The following is a 20773-nucleotide window of genomic DNA, read 5'->3' as shown; positions in this document are numbered from 1 at the left end:
GTTCACTCTTGGAGTGTCATTCTGCTTCAAGGCATCAAAGCTCATGTTCCTGGCACCGACAATCCTGTTCATCAGAACATCGATCACCATTGTGAGGTATCAATGTTTCTCATTGAAGAATTGACCTTCATCTAAACAGTAGGCAGATATTCTCACATCCCTCCCACCTCCCCTGGTTGGCTTCTTAGCTTGCTTACGGAATTGAGGTACCGCAAGCTGGCTTCTGGCGGGAAGGCACTCATTCATGTGTGGTGCGGGCAGTCTAAAAGCTTATGAACTCTTAAAGTGCTGGTGCACTTTTCACTGTCCGTACTAGGCTCCGTGGATGACGTCACCCACAATTGTTAAAAACATACTTGTTTGGTAAATGTTTTAAATAATGGATTGTAATTCACTGTGAATGTCAAGTATCTTTACTCTGTAAACCGCACAGAACTGAGGCCTAGATTCTTAAAAAAAATGTTAAAAAAGGACAGGCTGCTATCACAGCTGTTCTGGTAGTGAATTAAAAAAGAGTCATTTCTCCCAAAAACACTCATGTAAATGAGGATGGTGGAGAGTAGCGAAGACTCGTTAAATTTGCATGTGCCCATCGCTGGTGATAGTGATGGTCATGTGCAGAAAACATACAAAGACAAAAATCTCTCCCATTGCCAACCAACACCACTCCCCCCCACCCCGCAGCAAGAGAGATGACCACACTCTCCTGCTGCCAAGCGAACCCCCCCCCCCCGTAGCAGCGGAAGAGATGCCCCCTTCTCTCACAATGCATCACAATACTCCCCCCCCCCCGTGTCTCCTCTCCCCATAACTTTAATCAGATGGCTGACCGGAGGGATGCCTACTCCCTCTGGCCAACTTGCCTGCCTCTTCTAAAATGGGCCTTCCTCTCCCCTTGCATTCAGGGAGGGGCCTGGAGCTCTGATTGGTCCATGTTGTTTAAGGAGGGGCCTTATACAACCTGAGCCAATCAGAGCCTCAGGCCTCTTCCTGGATGTACCGGGAAGGGGGGGGTCACTTCTCAAAACGGCTTTTCTAGCAGTCTCTGACACTGATATGCCGGGGTTTTAAACAGTGCTGTCACTGTACCGGCATCCCTGGACCAGTCATTGATTTTTGTCGCCAAAAGCTGACGCCGCTCTTGCAGACTGTCTCGGTGATTTTAAAAAATCCACCAGAGTGCTCATTTTATTTAAGAATTACTTTGTGCACATTTGCATTGTAGAGGGCTTCTGTTAAATTATTATAAAGGTGAGGGCATCTTTCAGTTAGTTAGTTGCTCTTTGACCTTTAACCTATTACAGACCAAAGGGAAGCTATGTAATTTTTTCCTGGTGAGAGTTTGACAGACATTTTGGGTTAGATTTTCAAAAGTTAACTATCTGGTTAGCAAGTGAGAGGGATATTCAGCGTCATTAACTAGATCAGGGGCTGCCCAAGTCCAGTCCTCAAGATCCACTGGCAGGCCAAGTTTTCAGGATACCCACAATGAATATGCATGAGAGAGATTTGCCTGCACTGCCTTCTTGCTATGCAAATCTCTCTCATGCATGTTCATTGTGGATATCCAGAAAACCTGGCCTGCCAGTAGATCTTGAGGACCGGACTTGGGCAGCCCTGAACTAGATAGTGCCACTGAATTTCTCTGACCGCCTCGACACTCTCCGGATAGTGTTGGGAAGGAGCTGGAGGTTAGTGGCTATATTCAGACCGCTAACTGGATAATGGTAGAATCGCAGAAAGGCCTTTCTAGCTTTATCTGGAAAGCAGTCTGCATACAGCCACTAACTTCCAAGCTGGCACATCAAGTAGCTATAGGCACTGAATATCTAGTTTCATTTTAACCTTGGTGGCTGTCATTTTTCCTAAATGCCGATTACTTTGGACAAATAGTGGAAGGTTATAAGATGTGGCAGCATATGAAACCTTTTGATACAGCATTTGTGAATTTATAAAGATACTAATGTCTTATGGTTGGCTTTTTTTAATGGGAATTCCCCAGCAAAAGAATGGAACTATTTAATTTTCACCTCTAGAGTTACTATGTCAACACTGAAGCCTTTGGTAGTAGGGTAAAATGGATTGTGTGAAGTCTGTTTAGCTAATTATGGGGCCTTTTTACTAAACCATGTTAAGCACTTAGGCCCAAATTCTGTAACCAGCGCCTAAAGTTGGGCATCTATTTTGGAGGCGCCCAACTAGATAGGCGCCTATCTAAATTGAAGAACGAGCTCAATTAAGCTTTTTAATCAGCAGATTGAAACATAGGCGCCTATCAAGCACGATTCTGTAACATGGCGCCTCTAAAAATTTAGGCGGTCTTCAAAAAAAAATGGGCGCTATGCATGTTAGGCGTGGGCATGGCTACATTTCAGGCGCCTTGTTGCAGAATCACTACTCTTAAGCGTGCTTATGCGCTCAGCTAGGCCCCTGATTTTTAGTTGTGCCTTGGGCGCCTCCAAAATAGGTTCCACTCAGCGCGATTCATTAAACGGCACCCAATTTTACTTGACTCGCGCTGAACAGGGCCTAATTAGGCGCTTCTTATAGAATTTGCCCTTTAATGCCTGGTTTACGCCACGTTAACTGCTAAAGCAGAGCTATGTTAAGAGGCTTTGCAATATTTTCACAGCACGTGGTTGGTTTTTTGGGGGGGTGGTATGGGTGGAGAGTGGGCATGGAAGGTGTTTGGCGGTTAATGCATTGCACTTACCATGGCTAACTGCCTAATGCAAATGCAGGACCACTTGCTGCCAACTAAGTGGGAGGCACAAAGTGCTTCTGCGTTAACCGGAGCAAGTACAGCATGTTAATCTGAAGGTTAACACACAACCTACAATGAAATATAGAAGGAATGTCCCCGATAGCTGAACATTAAATTTGCATTAAGTTACAGCAACTGCAAATTTTACTTTGGTTTAGTAAAAGATCCCCTGGTTGATGGATGGAAGGGTTCCTTCCTTGCTTCTTAAAATCATTTAGTCTCCCTAGGAAGCAATATATTTAAAAAGATGTTTTGCTTTTTTCTCAGCTGTTTTTTGAGGATCATATCGATGATGCAAAATACTGTGGTCGATTGTATGGTCTTGGTACTGGTGTGGCCCCTAAATCAAATGAAGAGGCGGAGGAGAAAATGAGCATTTTGTCCCTCATCAACAATGGACAGCAGTGATCATCTGAATGAGACTGCCAGAACATTGCTTTTATTTAACCTTGAAGGAGCTTCTCTCAGGCAGCTATTAACTGCAAGTATCTGGTAGGAGGACTCAATTTTCCATTTGTTTCCAAAGTGAAATTTGCTCTATGAGTTTCTATTTAGATCTCCTCTTGTCAGCAGGGGTGCTTTATCACCTTTTCAGTACTAGCAGCAAAAATGTATATACATCACTGGGTTTTTAAAATTATATATTTAAGAGTAAATTTTTAAGGGTTTTCAGATCCTTCCCAGAGCTGAACTCTTAATATACAAATCTAGGATCAGGTCATCTGATCCCACTTGTGCTTCTGGATTTTAGGAAGCTTTTTAGTGTCTACAGGAATACTGAACTTCTTAGCTTTATTTTGTATCCTGTGTATCGTCAGGGCATTGAAACAGTGCCTCCGACACTGGAAAGATCAAGAAAACCTTTTTTGATGTTGTAAATGTTTTCAAAAACGGGTCATAAAGTTCTTTGTGCCATGTGGCCAAACAGTGTGTGTTGTGATCTGGGTGCTGGCTGTTTTTATTTTCTGGTTCTTTGCTGCTTTCCTTGCCCATGTGAGTGTTGCCATGCTTGAAGCTTACAGGTTGTTAAAATTTTTAATGCCAGCAACCTAGAAAACAAGTTTAGCTTGAAATGGGACCTAATTTTTTTTTTTAATAAACCTGAAATGAAGTAATGATTCCAGCCTAAAGATCCTCTACTTCTGCTTCCATAGGGCCCCTTTTACAAAGCTATGGTAGCAATTTCCACACAGAACACATTCTATTCAGTTCTATGGCCTGTGTTGCATTTGCCACGCCGGTACTCGCTACTGTGACTCTGTAAAAGGAGCCTATAATGAGGGATGAGAACTGTTGCATGTCCCCTTCAAACAGCCAGCAGCTGGGCAGATAAAAGAATATGCAAAGCCATATTTTTAAGTGTGGGTAAATGAAAAATAAATTTAGTATGTGACCTTGTATTTCTGAGTCATGTTCCAAACACTAAGAAGCCCAGACATTTGGATCCTGTTTTAACCAGATCCTATTCTAAACTGAATTTTTATGGTTTATAAAGGCTTTAAGGTGAGAATAATGCCATCTCCTCTGTTTTAATGTACAAAAGTTCTCATTGACAGGAGAATAAAAAAGAAAAATATTGGTGCACAGAAGGAAGTTGTGCAGTTTTAACAAGCTTATGATAAGTGATTGAAAATGTTTGTAAATATTATTTATGTTTTTAAATTTGTAAAATAAAGATTTTTTTGTTGTTTTATGTGCAAAGGGTTTGGGGGGGAGGGTCCTTCCTCTTCAGCATCGTTTTGGATGTTATATGTCACCTGGAAACTTAATCACAGCTATAGGTGGTATATGAAATATGTTAAGTATAAATACTTGTAAATTGTTTAAAAAAAGGATACAGTACTTAATGTAAAATTTGTAAATGATTTTTGTAAGCAAGAATACACACCGGGTAGGCACTGGACGGTGCAGTTTATGCAAAGCGCAGGAGCAGGTAGGAAGCAAAATGCTGGTTTGTCTTTGAAATGCTCTACTGCACACCCTGGAGTGTATTGTTGAATTTACCCTGGGACCAAACCCTTCTTCCCTGTTCTATTTTTAAAAATCAAATACTAACTTTTGACTTTTTCTGTAAATTTAGCTGTCTTGGTTCCATTTTCTGTGAAGCAAACACACTGCATGTTTTCCTACAACTATCATTCCTTTGGCTATGGCCTTGTGTTGAGTTAATTGTTTAATAATACTGGTGCATGATTACATGCTGTTCCAATTGTTGCTGTTCTGTTTCTTTTTGAACAATTTTACAAAGTGCTTAATACATTGCTTGTTGAAATGTAACAAATGCCTCTCCTAGTGTGGTATGTATTCTGTCCTCTATAGTATAGTTCTGTTGTCCTTTGCGGGCACCTGGGCGAGTCAAACATAACAAGCAGTTTGTTGCTAAGTTATCTATGGGTGCATCAGTGGTAAGAATTACGTGTTTGCAAAGAAGGAGGTTTGGACGTTGGTCTGACTTAGCATGGCTATTCTTACATTCTTATCATAGCCTTCTAGTGCTACAAAAGCCATGCTCGGACAGCCATGTATCTTCAAAGAGGGTCAGTGATGGCTAGTAAAGTAGGTGTTTGAAAATGGCTGATATTTGTGGAAGGGTTCTGGCCCGTAGTCCAACACACTGCAGTAGCTGACATGTTTTTGACACTAAACTGCCACAAAAATCCTACAACAGTTCAGCAGGCAAGGGTCCACAAATAGCAGCCATTTTCAAGTGCCCTCTACTAGCACTCACTAACTCTTAGTAGACACATGGCTGTGAGAGCACAGCTCTTGTAGCACTAGAACAGTGGTCCCCCCGCAATCTGTCCTTTGCTTCCCTTCCTGTCTCACTGCCCTCCCCCAAGCTACCACAATCTGGGAACAGGCCAGCGCCGAGGTCTTAGCTCTCCCTGCTTATCTTCCCCAGCTCGGAGCCTACCAATTCTCGCCACCTGACATCAATTCTAACATCCTCTCCAACGTTAGAATTGATGTTGGGTAGCGAGAATTGGTTGGCCCGCGCTGGGGAAGATAAGCATGGAGAGCTAAGACCTCGGTGGTGGTGGCTTGGGAGAGGGGAGGGAGAAAGAAAGAGGGCACAGAGAGTGAAAGACAGACATATAGAAAGAAAGGGGGCATAGAGAGAGAGAAAGAAAGAAGGGGCAGGGTGAAAGAAATAAAAAGTTGGGGAAGGGAAGGAGACAGATGCCAGACCAGGGGAAAGGAAGGAAGGAGGGAGGGAGAGAAAGGAAATAAGGAGATGTCAGACCATGGAAATAGGGACCAAAGAAGGGAAGGTAAGACAGAGAGAAAAACAGTCAAAGGACAAGAAGGCCCTGGAAACATAGTTAAAAGCACAGAAAAATAAAGTTATCAGCCAACAAAAGTAGGGGAAATTATTTTATTTTCAATATAGTGATTGAAATGTGTCAATTTTGAGAAAGTAAAGATATTAAACTTTAAATGTGAGGGTCGCAGAAAAAATAGTTAATGACAACTTTCCATGAGGTAAAAGTCTTTATAGTTTATAAATCTTTCCTTTAACAGTTAAAGGAAAGATTTATAAACTATAAAGACTTTTACCTCATGTAAAGTTGTCATTTCTTTAATAAGACATTAACTATTTTTCTGTGGTCCTCCAAGTACCTACAGATTCAAAATGTGGCCCCGCAAAGGGTTTGAGTTTGAGACCACTGTGGACTAAGATGACGATGTAAGAAAAGCCATGTTGAGTCAGACTAAAGTCCAAGACCAACTCCGGGTACCCAGCAATCCCAGAGAAGTTGATTATTGCTCATAGTTCATTTGCAAGAATCATCTCTTCTTCTAGGAACTTTTCCAAGTTAACAAGGCCAGACTGACCAGAGGTACTGTCCTGAAGCCTAGTCTAAACACTCATGCCCTGTGACTGTATGAGGAGAAAACTAGGTAGTTGCCTTGTGGAGAGTATTTACTGAGGCAGACTTCAGAAGGGCTACTGTAGGTGCAATACTCTAATGTAGGGTTGTCAAAGTCCCTCCTTGAGGGCCACAATCCAGTCGGGTTTTCAGGATTTCCTCAATGACGATGCATGAGATCTATTTGCATGCACTCCTTTCATTGGTGGAAATCCTGAAAACCCAACTGGATTACAGCCCTCGAGGAGGGACTTTGACACCCCTGCTCTAATGTGAGAAAAACTTGACCTTGCTGTTGAGAATATCTGTTTGTTCACAGCAAAATTGGATACAAGAGGTTCAACTGCTAGAGTTTTGTTTGTAACTGGCATACTAGTCCTATTTAGACCAAACAAAATGAAGAGTTGAGACGGTTTTCTCACTGATGCAGTCCTTCTCAAGTATCAGATGAGCACCTGCTTAAAGTCTACAGCATGAACTTTTGACAAAAGACTAGAAAAATGAAGGGATGCACCACTTCCTCATTCAGTTGCAAAGGCATGGAAACCTTGTGTAAAAACCTGTGGGATAACTTTAGGATGATGGAACAGATGTGTGCTTTCTACTTTACCACTGTTTGAAGTTCAATAAATCTCCTAAGCACAAGTGGCTCCTATTAGGAAGAGCCCTTCCCTCCACCTCCTCCCATGTAAAATTGCTGGTGGTCCATGACCACCAGCGTTAGCCTGGACTATTCACTATTAAAGCTCAGATATGACCCAGCACTGCATATCCAGGCTAACTTTGCCACAAGATGTGAGGAAAAAACAACATTGGAAAACGAGCAACACATGAGAGCTTTGTTTTAGATCTATACAACTGTATTGAGGGGGGGGGGGGGGAGAGACATTGAGATGACTGCTGCATGCAAGTAGGGCCATAAATACGCAGACCTTTATGCTAATGTTCAGAGAAAGGTATTTGGTCCTGGTGTCGTTACATAATATTGACCCCTTACTCAATTTTGCTTGTCAATAGAAAACTGCATTTCATGAATTAACTGGATTATAAGCACAAACATTCAGTAATGGCAAATTTCATTTATTGTAGGTCACTGATTATTTTTATGTATTGGAACAAGTAGAAGCATTGCCAAAGTCATTAGCCGAAATGCAGCTAATCATCCCTCTTGAGACTATAGCTCCAAACCTTGATTCTTTTTTAAACTCTGCTCTGAAAAAGAGTTGGTCTAGATATTTTTCTGTTACAAAAATCACAGAATGCTTTGTAATGCATATTACAAAGGGATGCCTAATATTGTGTATTTCAAAATACTATAGGACTGGTATCTACCTGAAATAAAAACATATGTTCTCTGCAGAAGGGCATACCCAGTTAGGAACAAACATAAATACGAAAATAGGCATCTGTAAAGAAAATGAAGGCTATTCGAACGATAAGGAAGATCAAATGCAGAATTTCCTATAAACATTATATGCTTTCTGGCCTTTGCTGTGTTTCTGCAGGATGTTCAAGGCCTGTTGGCGTAAGTCCACAGGGAGTTCTGTGGGATACTGGGCTCCAATGTGAAGCAGTACAAGGCAGCACTCCAGCACATCTGGGAAAGGGAAAATCTGAAGAAGAGACAAATGTATGGCATGAATGGCAATAGTCACGATCAGACTTATCCAAAGATAAAAGGGTGGGTGTGTTTCAGTTTGGAAAGATGAGCCGCAGATCCTGGTCTAACCACAATTAGCATCAAACAAAACTGGAACTAAGTTTTCAGATATTACAGCTGTGAATGTTAGTAGATCATACCAGGCTCCTTCATGAAGAATTTTATTTTAAAACATATTTACCTTTACAAATTCTGGAAATTCTCCTAGTTTCTGGTTTGCCTCCGAAAGTCTTTTTGTCAATGTGGGCAGAGAAATGGGTTCCAATTCTTTTTCCCTGTTAGTTGAATAAAAAGTATCAGTGTGAAGGTTCATGAAAAATATTGACACTGTCATTTCTTTTTGAATGCTCAAAGGTGTGTCGATGTTTGAAAGTATCCTTTGGAAACTGGGATTCCATTTAAAATGCAGCCATGCTGGGGACATAGTTTTCCACTTGTAAGGATAGGTTTTAAGATGAAAGATGTAATGCTCTGGGAGAAAAAGGGTTTTGTGTAGTTTAGACGCCAAGTATGTAAATGTTTTCTTTTCCTATGTTGCAAAGCATCCTAGATGTTAGAAAATAAATATATGAGCCACGAGATATCATCCATCCCCTCAGCAGAGCCCTGTCGACTGCCAACCTCTGTTCTAAAAAGCAGCAGTGGCAGCAGCACTGAACAGGCCACTTCGCTGCCTTCCCTCTGCTGCTGCATCACTGATGACATCATTAGTGATGCGGCAGCAGGGGGAAGGCAGCGAAGCAGCCTGGTCAGTGTTGCCACTGCTGCTGCTTTTCAGAATGGAGGTCAGCGGGGCCTTGTGGTGGGAGGATCATCATGGTTCTACTGTACGTGGGGGATGGGAGGGAAAGGTGCTGCGCAGGGAGATGGGTTGGCGGGGTCATCAGGGTTCTTCTACACGCTTGTCACTGTCTTCCATCATCCCCAGATGGGATCGTTTGGTTGCAGAAAAACAAGCTCAGGGCTCCCACTGATTCTGTTGTATAATTTCTATTATGATATTATAACTTAATAATAGAAATGTAATGTATATTGTGTATAAAACTGCCCTACGAACCTTCCCCCCACCCCACTGGTCCCTGGAAAAATTTGCTTCTATAACAGCGGTCCTTGTTGTCAAAAAGGTTGAGGACCACTGTTATAGAGAGATTGTGAATCACAAATCATGAAGACAAAAAAGAAAATCCAACAGACCTGCAGTAAAAATGCGGTGAACCAAAGACAAAGAAGGGGACAGCAGACAGATGTACAAGATGCAGGCAAAGTTTATTTTAAACAAACATATTGTTGCATACAAATAACCACTTTTTACAGAATATGGGACCCGACACGTCTTCTTCAGGGGTCTCATAAAACGGTGGTATCAAAGGACATGCAACGATTACGTCTGATCTGTATGCTGTGTACTTTAGCGATCGAAATATGCTGCTGAAAAAACTTTACCGCTTTAGTTTTTTCAGCAGCATATTTTGATCGCTAAAGTACATAGCATACAGATCAGACATAATTGTTGCGTATCCTTTGATACCACCGTTTTATGGGACCCCTGAAGAAGCTGTGTTGATCGAAACACGGACTGTGTTGGGTCCCGTATTCTGTAAAAAATGGTCCATTTGTACGCAGCAGATTGTTTTAATAAAATTTGCTTGCATCTTGTACATCTGTCTGCATTCACAAATCATATCAAAAACCAAGTTAGTAACTACCTACTAAAAATAAGATCCATTTTAATCCTGTCAAACTCATTGATCTTAATTACCCTTGTTTTGTATTCCATCAAAATTTTCTCCAATGATAATAATCAAAGAATATAAATTGTTTATTCTGATAATGTATAATACATCTATAGGAAAAACGTAATTAAAAAAAGTTGCTCCAGTAGCTATTACTCTAGCTTTCAGCTCCAGGAACTGTTTCCTACGTTCCTGGGTAGCCCGAGTCACATCTGGAAAAACTTGAATTGGTTGCCTACAAAAAACATCTTTTTTTATATTTAAAGTAATTCTTTAAAACAAGCAATTTATCATTTTCTGCTACAAAGTTTACCAGCGAGTATCTTGTATGTCTTCCAAAAAAAGCAGCAAATTCCCCAGCTGCTAGAGCTGGACCTACATCAACTGCTCCCTTGGTTGACAAATCTAGCAATGAAGGCAAGTACAAGATCTTTTGAAATATAATTGTTTCAGACACTTCCATTTTCAAAATTTCCTTTAAATATTTTCTCAACAATATTTCTGCTGACAGCTAAGGAGATTTGGGGAAATTTAATAAAATGAAGATTAATATGTAACCAGTTTTTCAATAGTTCTAATTTATGATGCAAAATCAAGCTATCTTTCACCGCTGAGGTGCTGACATACCAAAGTGATTTCACTTGATTTTGCATCTTGATTAGCGCTTTTCACCTTTGTAACACAGATAGAAGATACAATCGGATTACAAAAATTACATAATTGTGCTATTTTCCCTTTAAGTAAACTCTCAGTCCAAATAACAACCCGCCAAATATTTTTTAAAGAATTACACCCCTCTCCCCCCCAAGAACAGAAACCATATCAACTGTATCAAAACTGACCGGCTGCAATTTAGCAGTGAAACCACAATGTTTCAAGAATGTACACCATCATCTACCTGCAGGCTGGCTGACAGGTACCCACTGGGATTGGTCTGTGAGCTGCAGACAGAAGTCTGTGTGTTCTCATGCAGGCAGAGCTGAATAATTGCTCCCAACAGAAGAAAATCTCCCAAAAGTAATAAAAAGGAGGGAGCAGAACTCGCAGAGAAAAAATCCAAATTGGATTCCTTTCTGCATATGGCCATTGTGACACTACCCAATTGTCTAGAATGTCTCCCCTATTGCACTGAAAATGGTATTAAAGAAAATCTTGAAGATAGTGTGATGAAGACCGGAGATAAAAATCCCTATAGATGATATGGTGAAAATGTGTGACCAGTTAATTGCTGGCTTGAAACAACTTGCTTTTATCAGCATGAGATTATGGCCGTCTACTCAATCAAGAAAGACTACTGAAACAGAAACCTTTGTTAATTAGACAGATGACACTGGAAGAAATCTTTAAAAAGACTGTCACTGTTCCTGCACTATCATCAGAGAACTGAATACAGATGGAAGATGATACATGTTAGACTTTTTGGCTAAGAAAGACCGTGTGACTAAAGACTGTTTGGAACAAGTTTGTAGTGAAGTGCTTAATGTTTATGCCCCTTTTACAGAGCCCTTTGTGAATAGTGCGACTCTTTTCATAAACAACATGGTGCTCCTTCATCTGCTGTTATCGGTGCTGGAATGTGCACTCCTATATTTTTTTTTATGCCTGTCCTACATTAAAATTTGAAGCAGGGACATGTCAGCCTCAGGGGTCTTTGGTGAACAAGTGCTTTAAGTGTTCAATGTTTGCCTTAGTTTGAAATAAAAATGTTTGGTGGAAAATTTATGGTCTTTTTTCTGACTTAACATTATCATTCCAAAAACCAACATATGCCTGGTCCCATGGATTTCAGATAAAGGATCTTGTACCTGAGAAATTTGCATATACTGGACACATTTTCTGTGCATCTTCCTTTTATACTTACCCCTGGTTTTGTCTGTCTGGAGAGGGTGTTTCTGCTGGCACCTCCGAGCTCAGATTCTGCTCACTTTCAACAGAGTTCTCTCTTGTGTTTGTATGCATGAAACTTTTTTGATGCTCCTGAATCATTGCCGACAGGTTTTTTTGGATTTGTTTGATATCATCCTGCACACTCTGGAAAACTGCATGGACCTCCGAAATCATCACTTCACAATCAGTTAGTAGCAGCTGCCTCTTAGAATGAGGACTTGAGCCTGCTGCTGAGCTATCCTTGAGGTCTTCAAGTTTTTCTGCAGTTCTAACCGACATATCTTCGTTCATATCTATGCTATCCCTTGATGCAGTAGCAAGGTCCCTTTCTCTTCCGGCCTCAGCTGCATTGCTTTCAACCACAGTACTCTGATGCAATTCTGAGCTTTCCTGCTCCCTGAGAAAAAGCTTGGAATCTGCTGACGTCTGGGGTTCATTAGGGTAACCCCACCATAAATCATAAAGTTGTACATAGGAGATAAATGCTTGTAGGCTTTTGTACGCAGCAGTGCTGATTGCATTTGTTCTATCCACTTGGTCATGGAGATAACGGCAACCTAACAAGAAGAGAAAATGTTATCTAGATCGGTGTGATAGTAGGGATAGCTCAGATCTGAAAATACAATGGATGAAATCAGCTTTCTTTTACAGATGTTGGCACGTAAGGCCTACCTTCTGCCCAGTCTAACCATTCTTATTCCATTCGCTATCTTCTCCCCCCCCCCCCCCAGGAAATCTGTTCCAGGTATCTATTACTCTCCCCTCCTACAAGAAATATATTTTTTTTCACCCTCACATTATTTTTGAGGCTTTCTTCCTTCAGCTTCATAGGATGCTCCCTTGTGCTTTTTATTCTGCGTGTTCTTCCATAAGGAATATTTATAATTCTACTATGGTGTTTACTGCATAATGTCACTAAAACTGAAAGCGTTGGAGGAGAGGGTTCTGTATAAAAATGTCATGGACAAGTTTCAAAGCAATAGGCAAGTAGCTGAAGGTATCGGAGTAAAAAAAAAAAGACAGCTTTGTGCTGCTGGTGAACAATTTTTACTGCATATGAAATAGTAAAGTCTAACAAGCTCATATTCATTCTTACCATCTGGGAGGAGAAGGCTGCAGATTTCTTGCATCAGAGTGAAGTGCCCAGCGTTATAAGCACGCGTCACTGCTCTGAGCAGGGCCGTTACCGTTTCATCCCAAGAAAAAAGCTGGGAGCTGAGCAGTGCCAGGGTTACATCATAAGATATATGAAAGAGCAGCTGTGGGAATGGGAAAAATCAGATTAACCATTATCACAACATGGATAGGGATCAGTTCCTGTGAGGGTAGAATCTTTGACTAGAGAACAGCATCCAGGCAAATCTTGTAAATAAGCCAGAGGGCAATTGTCGGAAGTATCTTGGCATAAAGCAGAAATGCAAAACATGAGCAGGTAAGTTCCAAGGGACACCCTCTTTATTACCATCTTGACTACAACAAACCCAGACAAGATATTTTACACAGGTCTTTGTTGCAGTCTTCATTTCATTCTGACTTTACCTTATAACAAACCTACCGGCTATCAGAATTCTGGCTGTTGGTCTGGGATAGATCATGTCATGATGGTTGTGGGAGAGGAAGTTAAAACCAATAATTAAGATAAATGAAAAATATATACTTATATTTTTTTTTTAAAAAGTGGTTAAATTTTTTTGATAAAAAAGATCTGATGACGATAATGGCTCATGCATAAAAAATACATCATTTTTGGAAATTGATCTGGGGTCAAATAAATTGTCTGTTGGAGAATCATGTGGCCCTGTCATACGATACAATTTTGTTTGGTATGTCTATGAGGGCCAAGTGTCAAATATCCTCAAATAATAATAAACTTTTAATGATTTTAACAGGAGTTGCCATCCAACAAATAACATACAATTGGAAAGACTATAGGGGGTTAAGCTATTGTTTTTGGTGGAATTTGGTGTGTCATGTGTATGAAATGGAGAGAACATTGGCGGTTAGAAAAGGATATTTTAATAAATTTAAAGAAGTGTGGGGACCATTAATAAAATACTATAGTAAATAATAGTATTTATCCCAATATTTGGTGGGTGGGATTAATAATTTTTATGATAAATAACAAGAGGGATATGATTATATAAAATTGTGTTAGATGAATACAAATATATTTGAAGAGGGGGGATGGTGGGTAATTCTTATTGTGAGTTGATTGTAGAAATTCAAGTGAAATTGTATTTTATGTTTTGACTTATTGTACACTTGTTTGGATAATTCAAAAAATGAATAAAGAAGTATAAAAAAAAAAAAATACATAATGCATGACTGAAGAGCCAGCTGAGGATCATATCAATATACAACAACAGTAATTATAGAGGTGATTTGTTTGAAAGTATTATTATTGAACCCCTATATAGGAGTAGTGTGAAGAAATTTGATCTGTCATGAAGGTTGTGGTAACATAGGCACACAAAGACTTTTTACTGTTGACTTAAACTTGAAATGTCTTATCTTTACTAAACCACAGTCTATATTGGCCTATGGAATAATATAGAAAAATTTTTCTTCTGAGTGAAGCGATACTATAGTTATAATAAATAATTGCCCCACTCCCTATCCACATCAGCGTAGCTAATTGATTCAGTCTCCTTCCATTCCTCACAGATTGTTCACTTATCCATACTTCAATGAGTACTCTACTATTTAGGTTTCACTGCTGAACATTATAGGCAGGAGTATAGAGCTACCCAGATGCTTCACGCTGAGAGACCTAAGGCCTTATTACAACGTATCACCAAGTTAGATGAGAAGTGGCTTCAACCTTTTTTGAGTGATGCTAGGGCTTTGTTCACAGAGATAGTTAGGGAACAAATGCTGGAAGCAGTCCCTAAAAACTTGAGAGCCTGGATTAAGAGGCAAAACTGCAATACTTTAGGGCAAGTCTTAGAGGTAGCAGAGGCGTACCTAGATGCCCAAGAACCCTCAGGAGAAGGCCCAGTCCCGGTGCGAGCACCCCCACCTAGACAGAACCCAGTAGAACTGAGCGGAGAGTGGCGTAAGAAACCTGCTCCAAAGGATTCTAATTCTACCTCTCCTAGAACCAATTCCCAGGGTGGGCAGAGGAAGTGTTATAGGTGCGGGAAGGCTGTCCACACTCAGAGGTTCTGCAGAGCACGAAGAGATTTTGTTAATTCCCGGAGCCCTAGAGCAAGGGACAGGCAGGAATGTCAAATACCTGTACTGTTAGCAGGCAAAGAGGTGTGGGCTCTAATTGACAGGGGCTGAACAATCTGTAATGTCTTGCCAGATATGGGAACAGGTCTGCAAGTCTTCCTTAGTTAAAGAAGACACTGGCAAAGTCCTGGTGGTGTGTGTCCATGGTGATATGAAAGAGTACCCATGGGCCAGGGTGTCTGTAAGACATTGGGGTAAGCAATATATGATGCAGTTGGCTATCCTGGATTCTACTCCTTTCCCGCTGATTTTAGGCAGGGACTGGCCAGACTTGAGCAAGGTAGTAGCGCAGGCTGGCAGTGCTTCAAATGAGGGACAGGGAGAACCACAGCAGTCCGGTAAGCGGGTATTAGGTGCCCAAGTTAGGAGGGACAGGAACCCAGACAGGATAGCTTGGCAAAGAAGGCAGCCTCGGTGTAGAGCTCCCCGGCAGGGGTGGCGTCCCACTCTCAGATGGGTCCCTTTGAGAATGCTCGAGCCCCTACTCAAGCTTATTCTAAAGCTGCTGGGTATGATTTGTATGCGGCTCATGGGCAGGTGATTCCAGCAAAAGAAAGGGCCCTGGTACAAACAGATTTACAAGTTTCCCCTCCGCCGGGCTCATATATAAGAACAGGGGCCAGGTCAGGGTTGGCATCAGAGCACTCGCTTGATGTTTCTGCAGGCGTGATCGATCCTGACTATAGGGGCAATATCACTGTGCTGTTAGTGAATCAGGGTGATACGGACTATCAGGTTCAACCTGGGGATAAAATTGCACAGATGATATGTGAAAGAATTTGGCATGCCAAGTTAGAACGATGGGTACATCTTACTGGCACGAATAGAAGGACAAAGGGGTTTGGTTCTACAGGGATAGGCCACCCGAACAATACTCGAGGGTCCGATTTGAATCCATCCCAGGGCTCTGAAGGGACGGGACGGGACACAATTCCAGACCCTGAGTGATAACAGTAAGACTCAGGCGAAGGAGAGTACTGAGCACCTTCGGCAAGGGGTAGCGTCCCTTAAAGGTGAACTGCAAGATATGGCGAATAGGCAGGTTGCCCAGTGGAAAGGGTAACTGGAAGCAGTTCATCAGAAGTGCTTAGAATTAAGCCTTAAGCAAATGCCGAAGGAGGAACACCCTCCTAGTGATCCCCTGCCTGAATTGAGAGAGGCCCTGAAGCAGGAAATAATAGTTCAGGGTCAGCAACAGGCTGACACTCTTAAAAAACTGATGACCCAAATTAAAACGCAGGTGCAAGAAGTAGAAACCAAAGTAGCTAGTATTCAAAACCAACAGCAGGAAATGATGCAACAGCTAAAAATACAAGCAACCCAGGAGGAGTGGGCTACCAGAGGAGCAGATCCTGATAGCCTGGCTAAACAGAGCCAAACGAATAGCGCTCAGCTGGAGCAACAGGCCCTTCAGATAGAGACAGTCAAGGACTCCTTGAAGGGGGTTGGAGGTGATGTATCCCGATTGAAAAGCCAAATGCAGGAACTGCAGGAAGGGCAATTGGAGGACATAGCTCAGGTCCTCACTGCGCTAGCCCAAAAAGTAGAGGGGTTTGAGGAATTAGAACCCAAACTGCTACTGAAAAGGCAAGAACCTATGAACCACCGGTTCTGTATTGGCCTGAGGACTTTGAGAACCTCTGTCCTGATCCAGTTCCCAAGGAGAGGAAATATAGGAACAGGCGGCGCCATTAGCACCTAGGTTCTTACATATCCCTGCTTTCTGAGTAAGCATTCTTTTAGTGTGGGGGTATGTAACCATTCAGGCTCCGTGCCTGCCTTGGTCCCTGTGGTTTCCCTAGTGTCCACTGGGGGAGCCAGAGAGCAGCCCAGGTGAGAGCAGGCTCAGTTAAAGTAGGGTGTGGCTCCCCTCTTGAAAGGCCAGTAGATGTTAGCAAGCTACTAGGCAGGAAGCTCAGGTCTCTCCCTAAAGAAGAGCTTCCCAGCTCAAGCACGGGTAATACCTGTGACCCCAAGGAAGTGTAAGAGTCTGGACCCACTTCAGAGTTGCTGGAAGCAAATCAGGAAATGCTGATGGAGCTGCAAGGAGAGCAGGTCCCTGAGGGCTTGGAAGTGGCTCCTGAGCTGATGGAAGTAGGCTTGGCAACCCTTTTCAAGGACTGAGCAAGGAACTGTGAGTTTTGTTTTTCTGATTGCTATTTTGGGCTGAAGTTGTGGTTTTTTTTTTTTTTGGTTAGCCTGGGACACTGACTGTTTGAACTGTGGGATTTTTGTTACTGCACTGTTTTGATTCTCTGCTCATTTTGTGAAGAAGCTGAGAGTGCCTTTTTAGTGGGGAGAAGTTTGCCAACACCTGGGAGGGATTTTGAAAGGCTGTTTTGTGCTTTTGCAGGCAAACTTGAGGCACTTCCCTAGACCCAGCAGTGCTATAAGAAAAGCTAGAGGCTTGTGTTTTTGCAGAGACTGTTTGATGCATTATAGCAGAGAACTGAACTCTTTTGCAACCTGCTAAGGAGCAGGCTTTGGAAGCCTTGTTACAAGAAGCTCTGTGGAGAATAAAGCCACAGAGAGGATAATTGGCATTTGGGAGAGAAAAACCTGAACTCAATCAGAGTTTTCACTTTGAGTTTCTTTTTCTGTGTTGTTTTGAAAGTTACATTGATTTGTGGATTTTGCCATTCTGACAATTACATTTTCTTTTGGAGAACCAACCCTGGAGCTGTATGCATTGGTTCTAGTTTTTGTTTGTTTAACTCATAATTTACAGTGTCTGCAGGGTGACTCCATACTGGGTCACATGCTGGTGCAGTTTTTAACTGTAACCACTAGGGGCACTGAGGAGTTCCGTGGCTAGGCTCTAGTGCGGGTTACAATACACAGAGTTTGGTTTCAGTGGTTCAAGCACAAGTATTTTGTGTTGCACTTGGAATTTTAAGCGGCTGAGTGTGGAATTATGGCAATAGCAGAGTATATTAGAGAACATTTAGTGAGTGTGCAGTGTGGTTTTGTGATATACTGGGAGGTTTAGTGATACAGGGGGTTTGAAGTGGGTGAGTGATGGCCCATGTGCAGCAGGGCGGGGCCGGCTTATGCTGGCAGGGTTAAAAGCTCTGGTAATTTGGCTCAATGAGCCACTGGCAATGTAGCATTCAGAGCGGGTTTGGATCATTTCACCCGCTTCCACTTCTGTATGATCGCTCAAATCCCTGAAGAAGCATTTTTTGCGAAACAGGGGCCCTGTTGGATATTTTGGAAGATTATTTAGCTTGGATGATTGGTAGCTTTTCTTCCATGGAGCAGTTTTTCCTGCTTTCTTAACCCCAGGACTACACTTGAATACCAATACTGAGATAAGTGACTTCTATTTTGAAAAACAACTGTTCAATTGTTTAACATGAGAGACTAATTTTGAAAATACGAAGAAAAATTTGAAAATGATAAGCAAATCATAAGAAAAATTAAGAATATAATTTCACATGTAATTTGGGAGTTTTTTGACCAAGGATGTGTCTGCTAGGATTAAACTCTGTTTAAAACTAGCCTGTCTATGGTGGAAGCGTATAAAGCCCCTATTAGACACTGAGGTCTTTTCTCCCTTTTTGGAAAGAAAGGTGATTTTTTTTGTCCTGTTTTGTTGGAGGGTGCAATATTTTTGTGATTTATTTTGGGCATCCTTTTCTTGAATTTTTTTGATATTTTTATTAAATTCACATCGACATATCTCTTCAATTGGAAACATACTCCAGAATTCCAAGCTTTTCTTTGTACAAATGTTTCTCAAAAAACTTTCATAGCACATTTAGCCCTTACCTGTCTGGCACTTGTATTTGGTGTAGCTGGAGGATGCTCAGTACCATGCAGCTGCTGAAATGCGGCCTTGGACTGTTCAATGGTAGTCACGCCAAATGCTCCCTGCCATACTTCTGCCACGGTATCCAAGAAAGGATCTTTGTGCCTCACCACCCAATTGTGGAAACAAGGAGGTGAAAGGCTCTTCCACTCTATTGCACCTCCCTCTGGAAGACTCTTGTACAACAGTTCACTGGTACAGAAAACCAGCCTTTGACCCTGAAAATTAGGGTAAACCCTCTAAGTAGTAAGATGTGGCTAACTCCAAGCAGGCATTTTAATAATAATACACAAGAAATTATAAAATTATGTTATGTATCTTTATAAATTATTGGCTTAAATATCTACAGTAATATGAAAATTGAACTACTATTGGACAGACTTGTACGATCTGTGTCCCATATATGGTGGTTCAGTGTAGGATGGGCTGGGGAGGGCATCAGTGGGAACTCCACAAACTCGGAACATGGGGACGTTACTGGCTAGACTTTACAGCAGATATCCTGCAAACAACGGGATGGCTGCATAGGCTGGAGTGAGCTTAGATGGCAACTTCAGCAGTTGGAACCTAGGACAATACCAGGTGGACTTTAGTCTATGGCCCAAATGAGACAAGTTAATTTAATCATGTATTTTTAATGAGAATAACTTTATCTGCCATCATTTTATTATGTTACTATGAGCAACGTGGTATATTAAGGCTTCAGATGTAATCTCTATAGAAGGATAAGTACTATGGTGCAGCAACAGGGTCGGTATATATTAACCTCCCTTGAATACCTCCTATTTCAATGTGATTTATCAAGTATATTCTCCAGGCCCTCAGAGGTGCCACCAACAGTTCAATAAACTTTCATAACTGTTGGATTTATGCCCCCAATTGTCATTGGGTCCCTGGTAAGATGAAAAGTGCAATGCTTTTTTTCGTATATTTTCAGTAAATAAGTTAAATAAATAGTATAGTTTACTTAACTTGGGTGGTTAGCCAAGAGGGACAGAGTCGCCAACATGTTTCACCCTGTTAAGGTTTCCTCAGGGCACAATCTCTCAAAACTATATACTCATCACGACGTGGCCACCCGAAATGTGATCTAAGATCTATGTGTGAGCGTTTCTGAGGCTGTCACTCCTTTTCCATTAAGAATTTATGAGACTGACAAACTTGGTTCTTTTTATAACATAGAGCTTTTTGGACCCCAGTTCGTTTACAAAAGTTGGATAGCTCTAAATCTAATAGATGCTGGCAATGTAATCTAGAAGTGGGGACATTGGATCATCTAATTTTTTATTGCCCCTGCATTAGGAATTTTTGGAATTCAATTTGGTCTCAAATAAATTGCTTATTGGAAAATCATGTGGAAATATCATATGATACTGTTCTGTTTGGTATGTCTATGAGGAAAAAAGTCAATTATCAGCACATAACAATAAGCTTTTGATGATAATGACGGGTGTTGCTATGCAACATATTACTAACAACTGGAAAAATTATAGTAATCTCAATTATACGTTTTGGTGGAATTCCCTGTGTCATATTTACAAGATGGAAAGAGCAATTGCAATACAGAAAGGAAGTTATAAAATTTTTTTAAAGATATGGAGACCGATGGTTGATTTTTGTAGTGAATAGGCATCATTTTTCTTTGATAATATAAATAGGGGGGTGGGGGGGATTGGAAGATAAGATGCAGCGAAATTGAAATTTTGAAGGAATATGATAGTTTTAATGATTGTATAGAAAGATGGGAGGGGGAAGGTTTTTAATTAATTTACATATTAAGAATATAATGTATGATGTTCAAGTGTTATATGA

The 20773-nt window shown here is 41.2% G+C and overlaps 2 protein-coding genes across 5 annotated transcripts in view; one reads left to right on the top strand and one right to left on the bottom strand.

Annotated features, from left to right (window-relative positions):
- Positions 1-8466, top strand: part of CNOT8 (CCR4-NOT transcription complex subunit 8) — a 40609-nt gene extending 32143 nt beyond the window's left edge. For 2 of the 4 annotated variants that reach the window (XM_033927109.1, XM_033927111.1), the window contains exon 7: positions 3032-5272. In XM_033927109.1, the coding sequence (XP_033783000.1) occupies positions 3032-3172 (141 nt within the window). In that variant the 3' untranslated portion in view covers positions 3173-5272. Of the gene's footprint in view, positions 1-3031; positions 5273-8141 lie in introns of those variants that run through there. The other 2 variants (XR_004537487.1, XR_004537488.1) reach the window with 2 other exon arrangements.
- Positions 7701-20773, bottom strand: part of GEMIN5 (gem nuclear organelle associated protein 5) — a 57038-nt gene continuing 43965 nt past the window's right edge. Inside the window, exons 25-29 of the mRNA XM_033927112.1 lie at positions 18922-19179; positions 13013-13175; positions 11891-12473; positions 8478-8571; positions 7701-8249 (exon numbers count right to left, since the gene is read on the bottom strand). Of these exons, the coding sequence (XP_033783003.1) occupies positions 8082-8249; positions 8478-8571; positions 11891-12473; positions 13013-13175; positions 18922-19179 (1266 nt within the window). The 3' untranslated portion in view covers positions 7701-8081. The remainder of the gene's footprint in view (positions 8250-8477; positions 8572-11890; positions 12474-13012; positions 13176-18921; positions 19180-20773) is intronic.

The sequence above is a fragment of the Geotrypetes seraphini genome, chromosome 18 (assembly GCF_902459505.1).
Source record: "Geotrypetes seraphini chromosome 18, aGeoSer1.1, whole genome shotgun sequence".
In the NCBI taxonomy this organism is placed as follows: domain Eukaryota; kingdom Metazoa; phylum Chordata; class Amphibia; order Gymnophiona; family Dermophiidae; genus Geotrypetes; species Geotrypetes seraphini.
The sequence above is the reverse complement of the archived record's forward strand: the minus strand, read 5'-3'. Positions and strand labels throughout refer to the sequence as shown.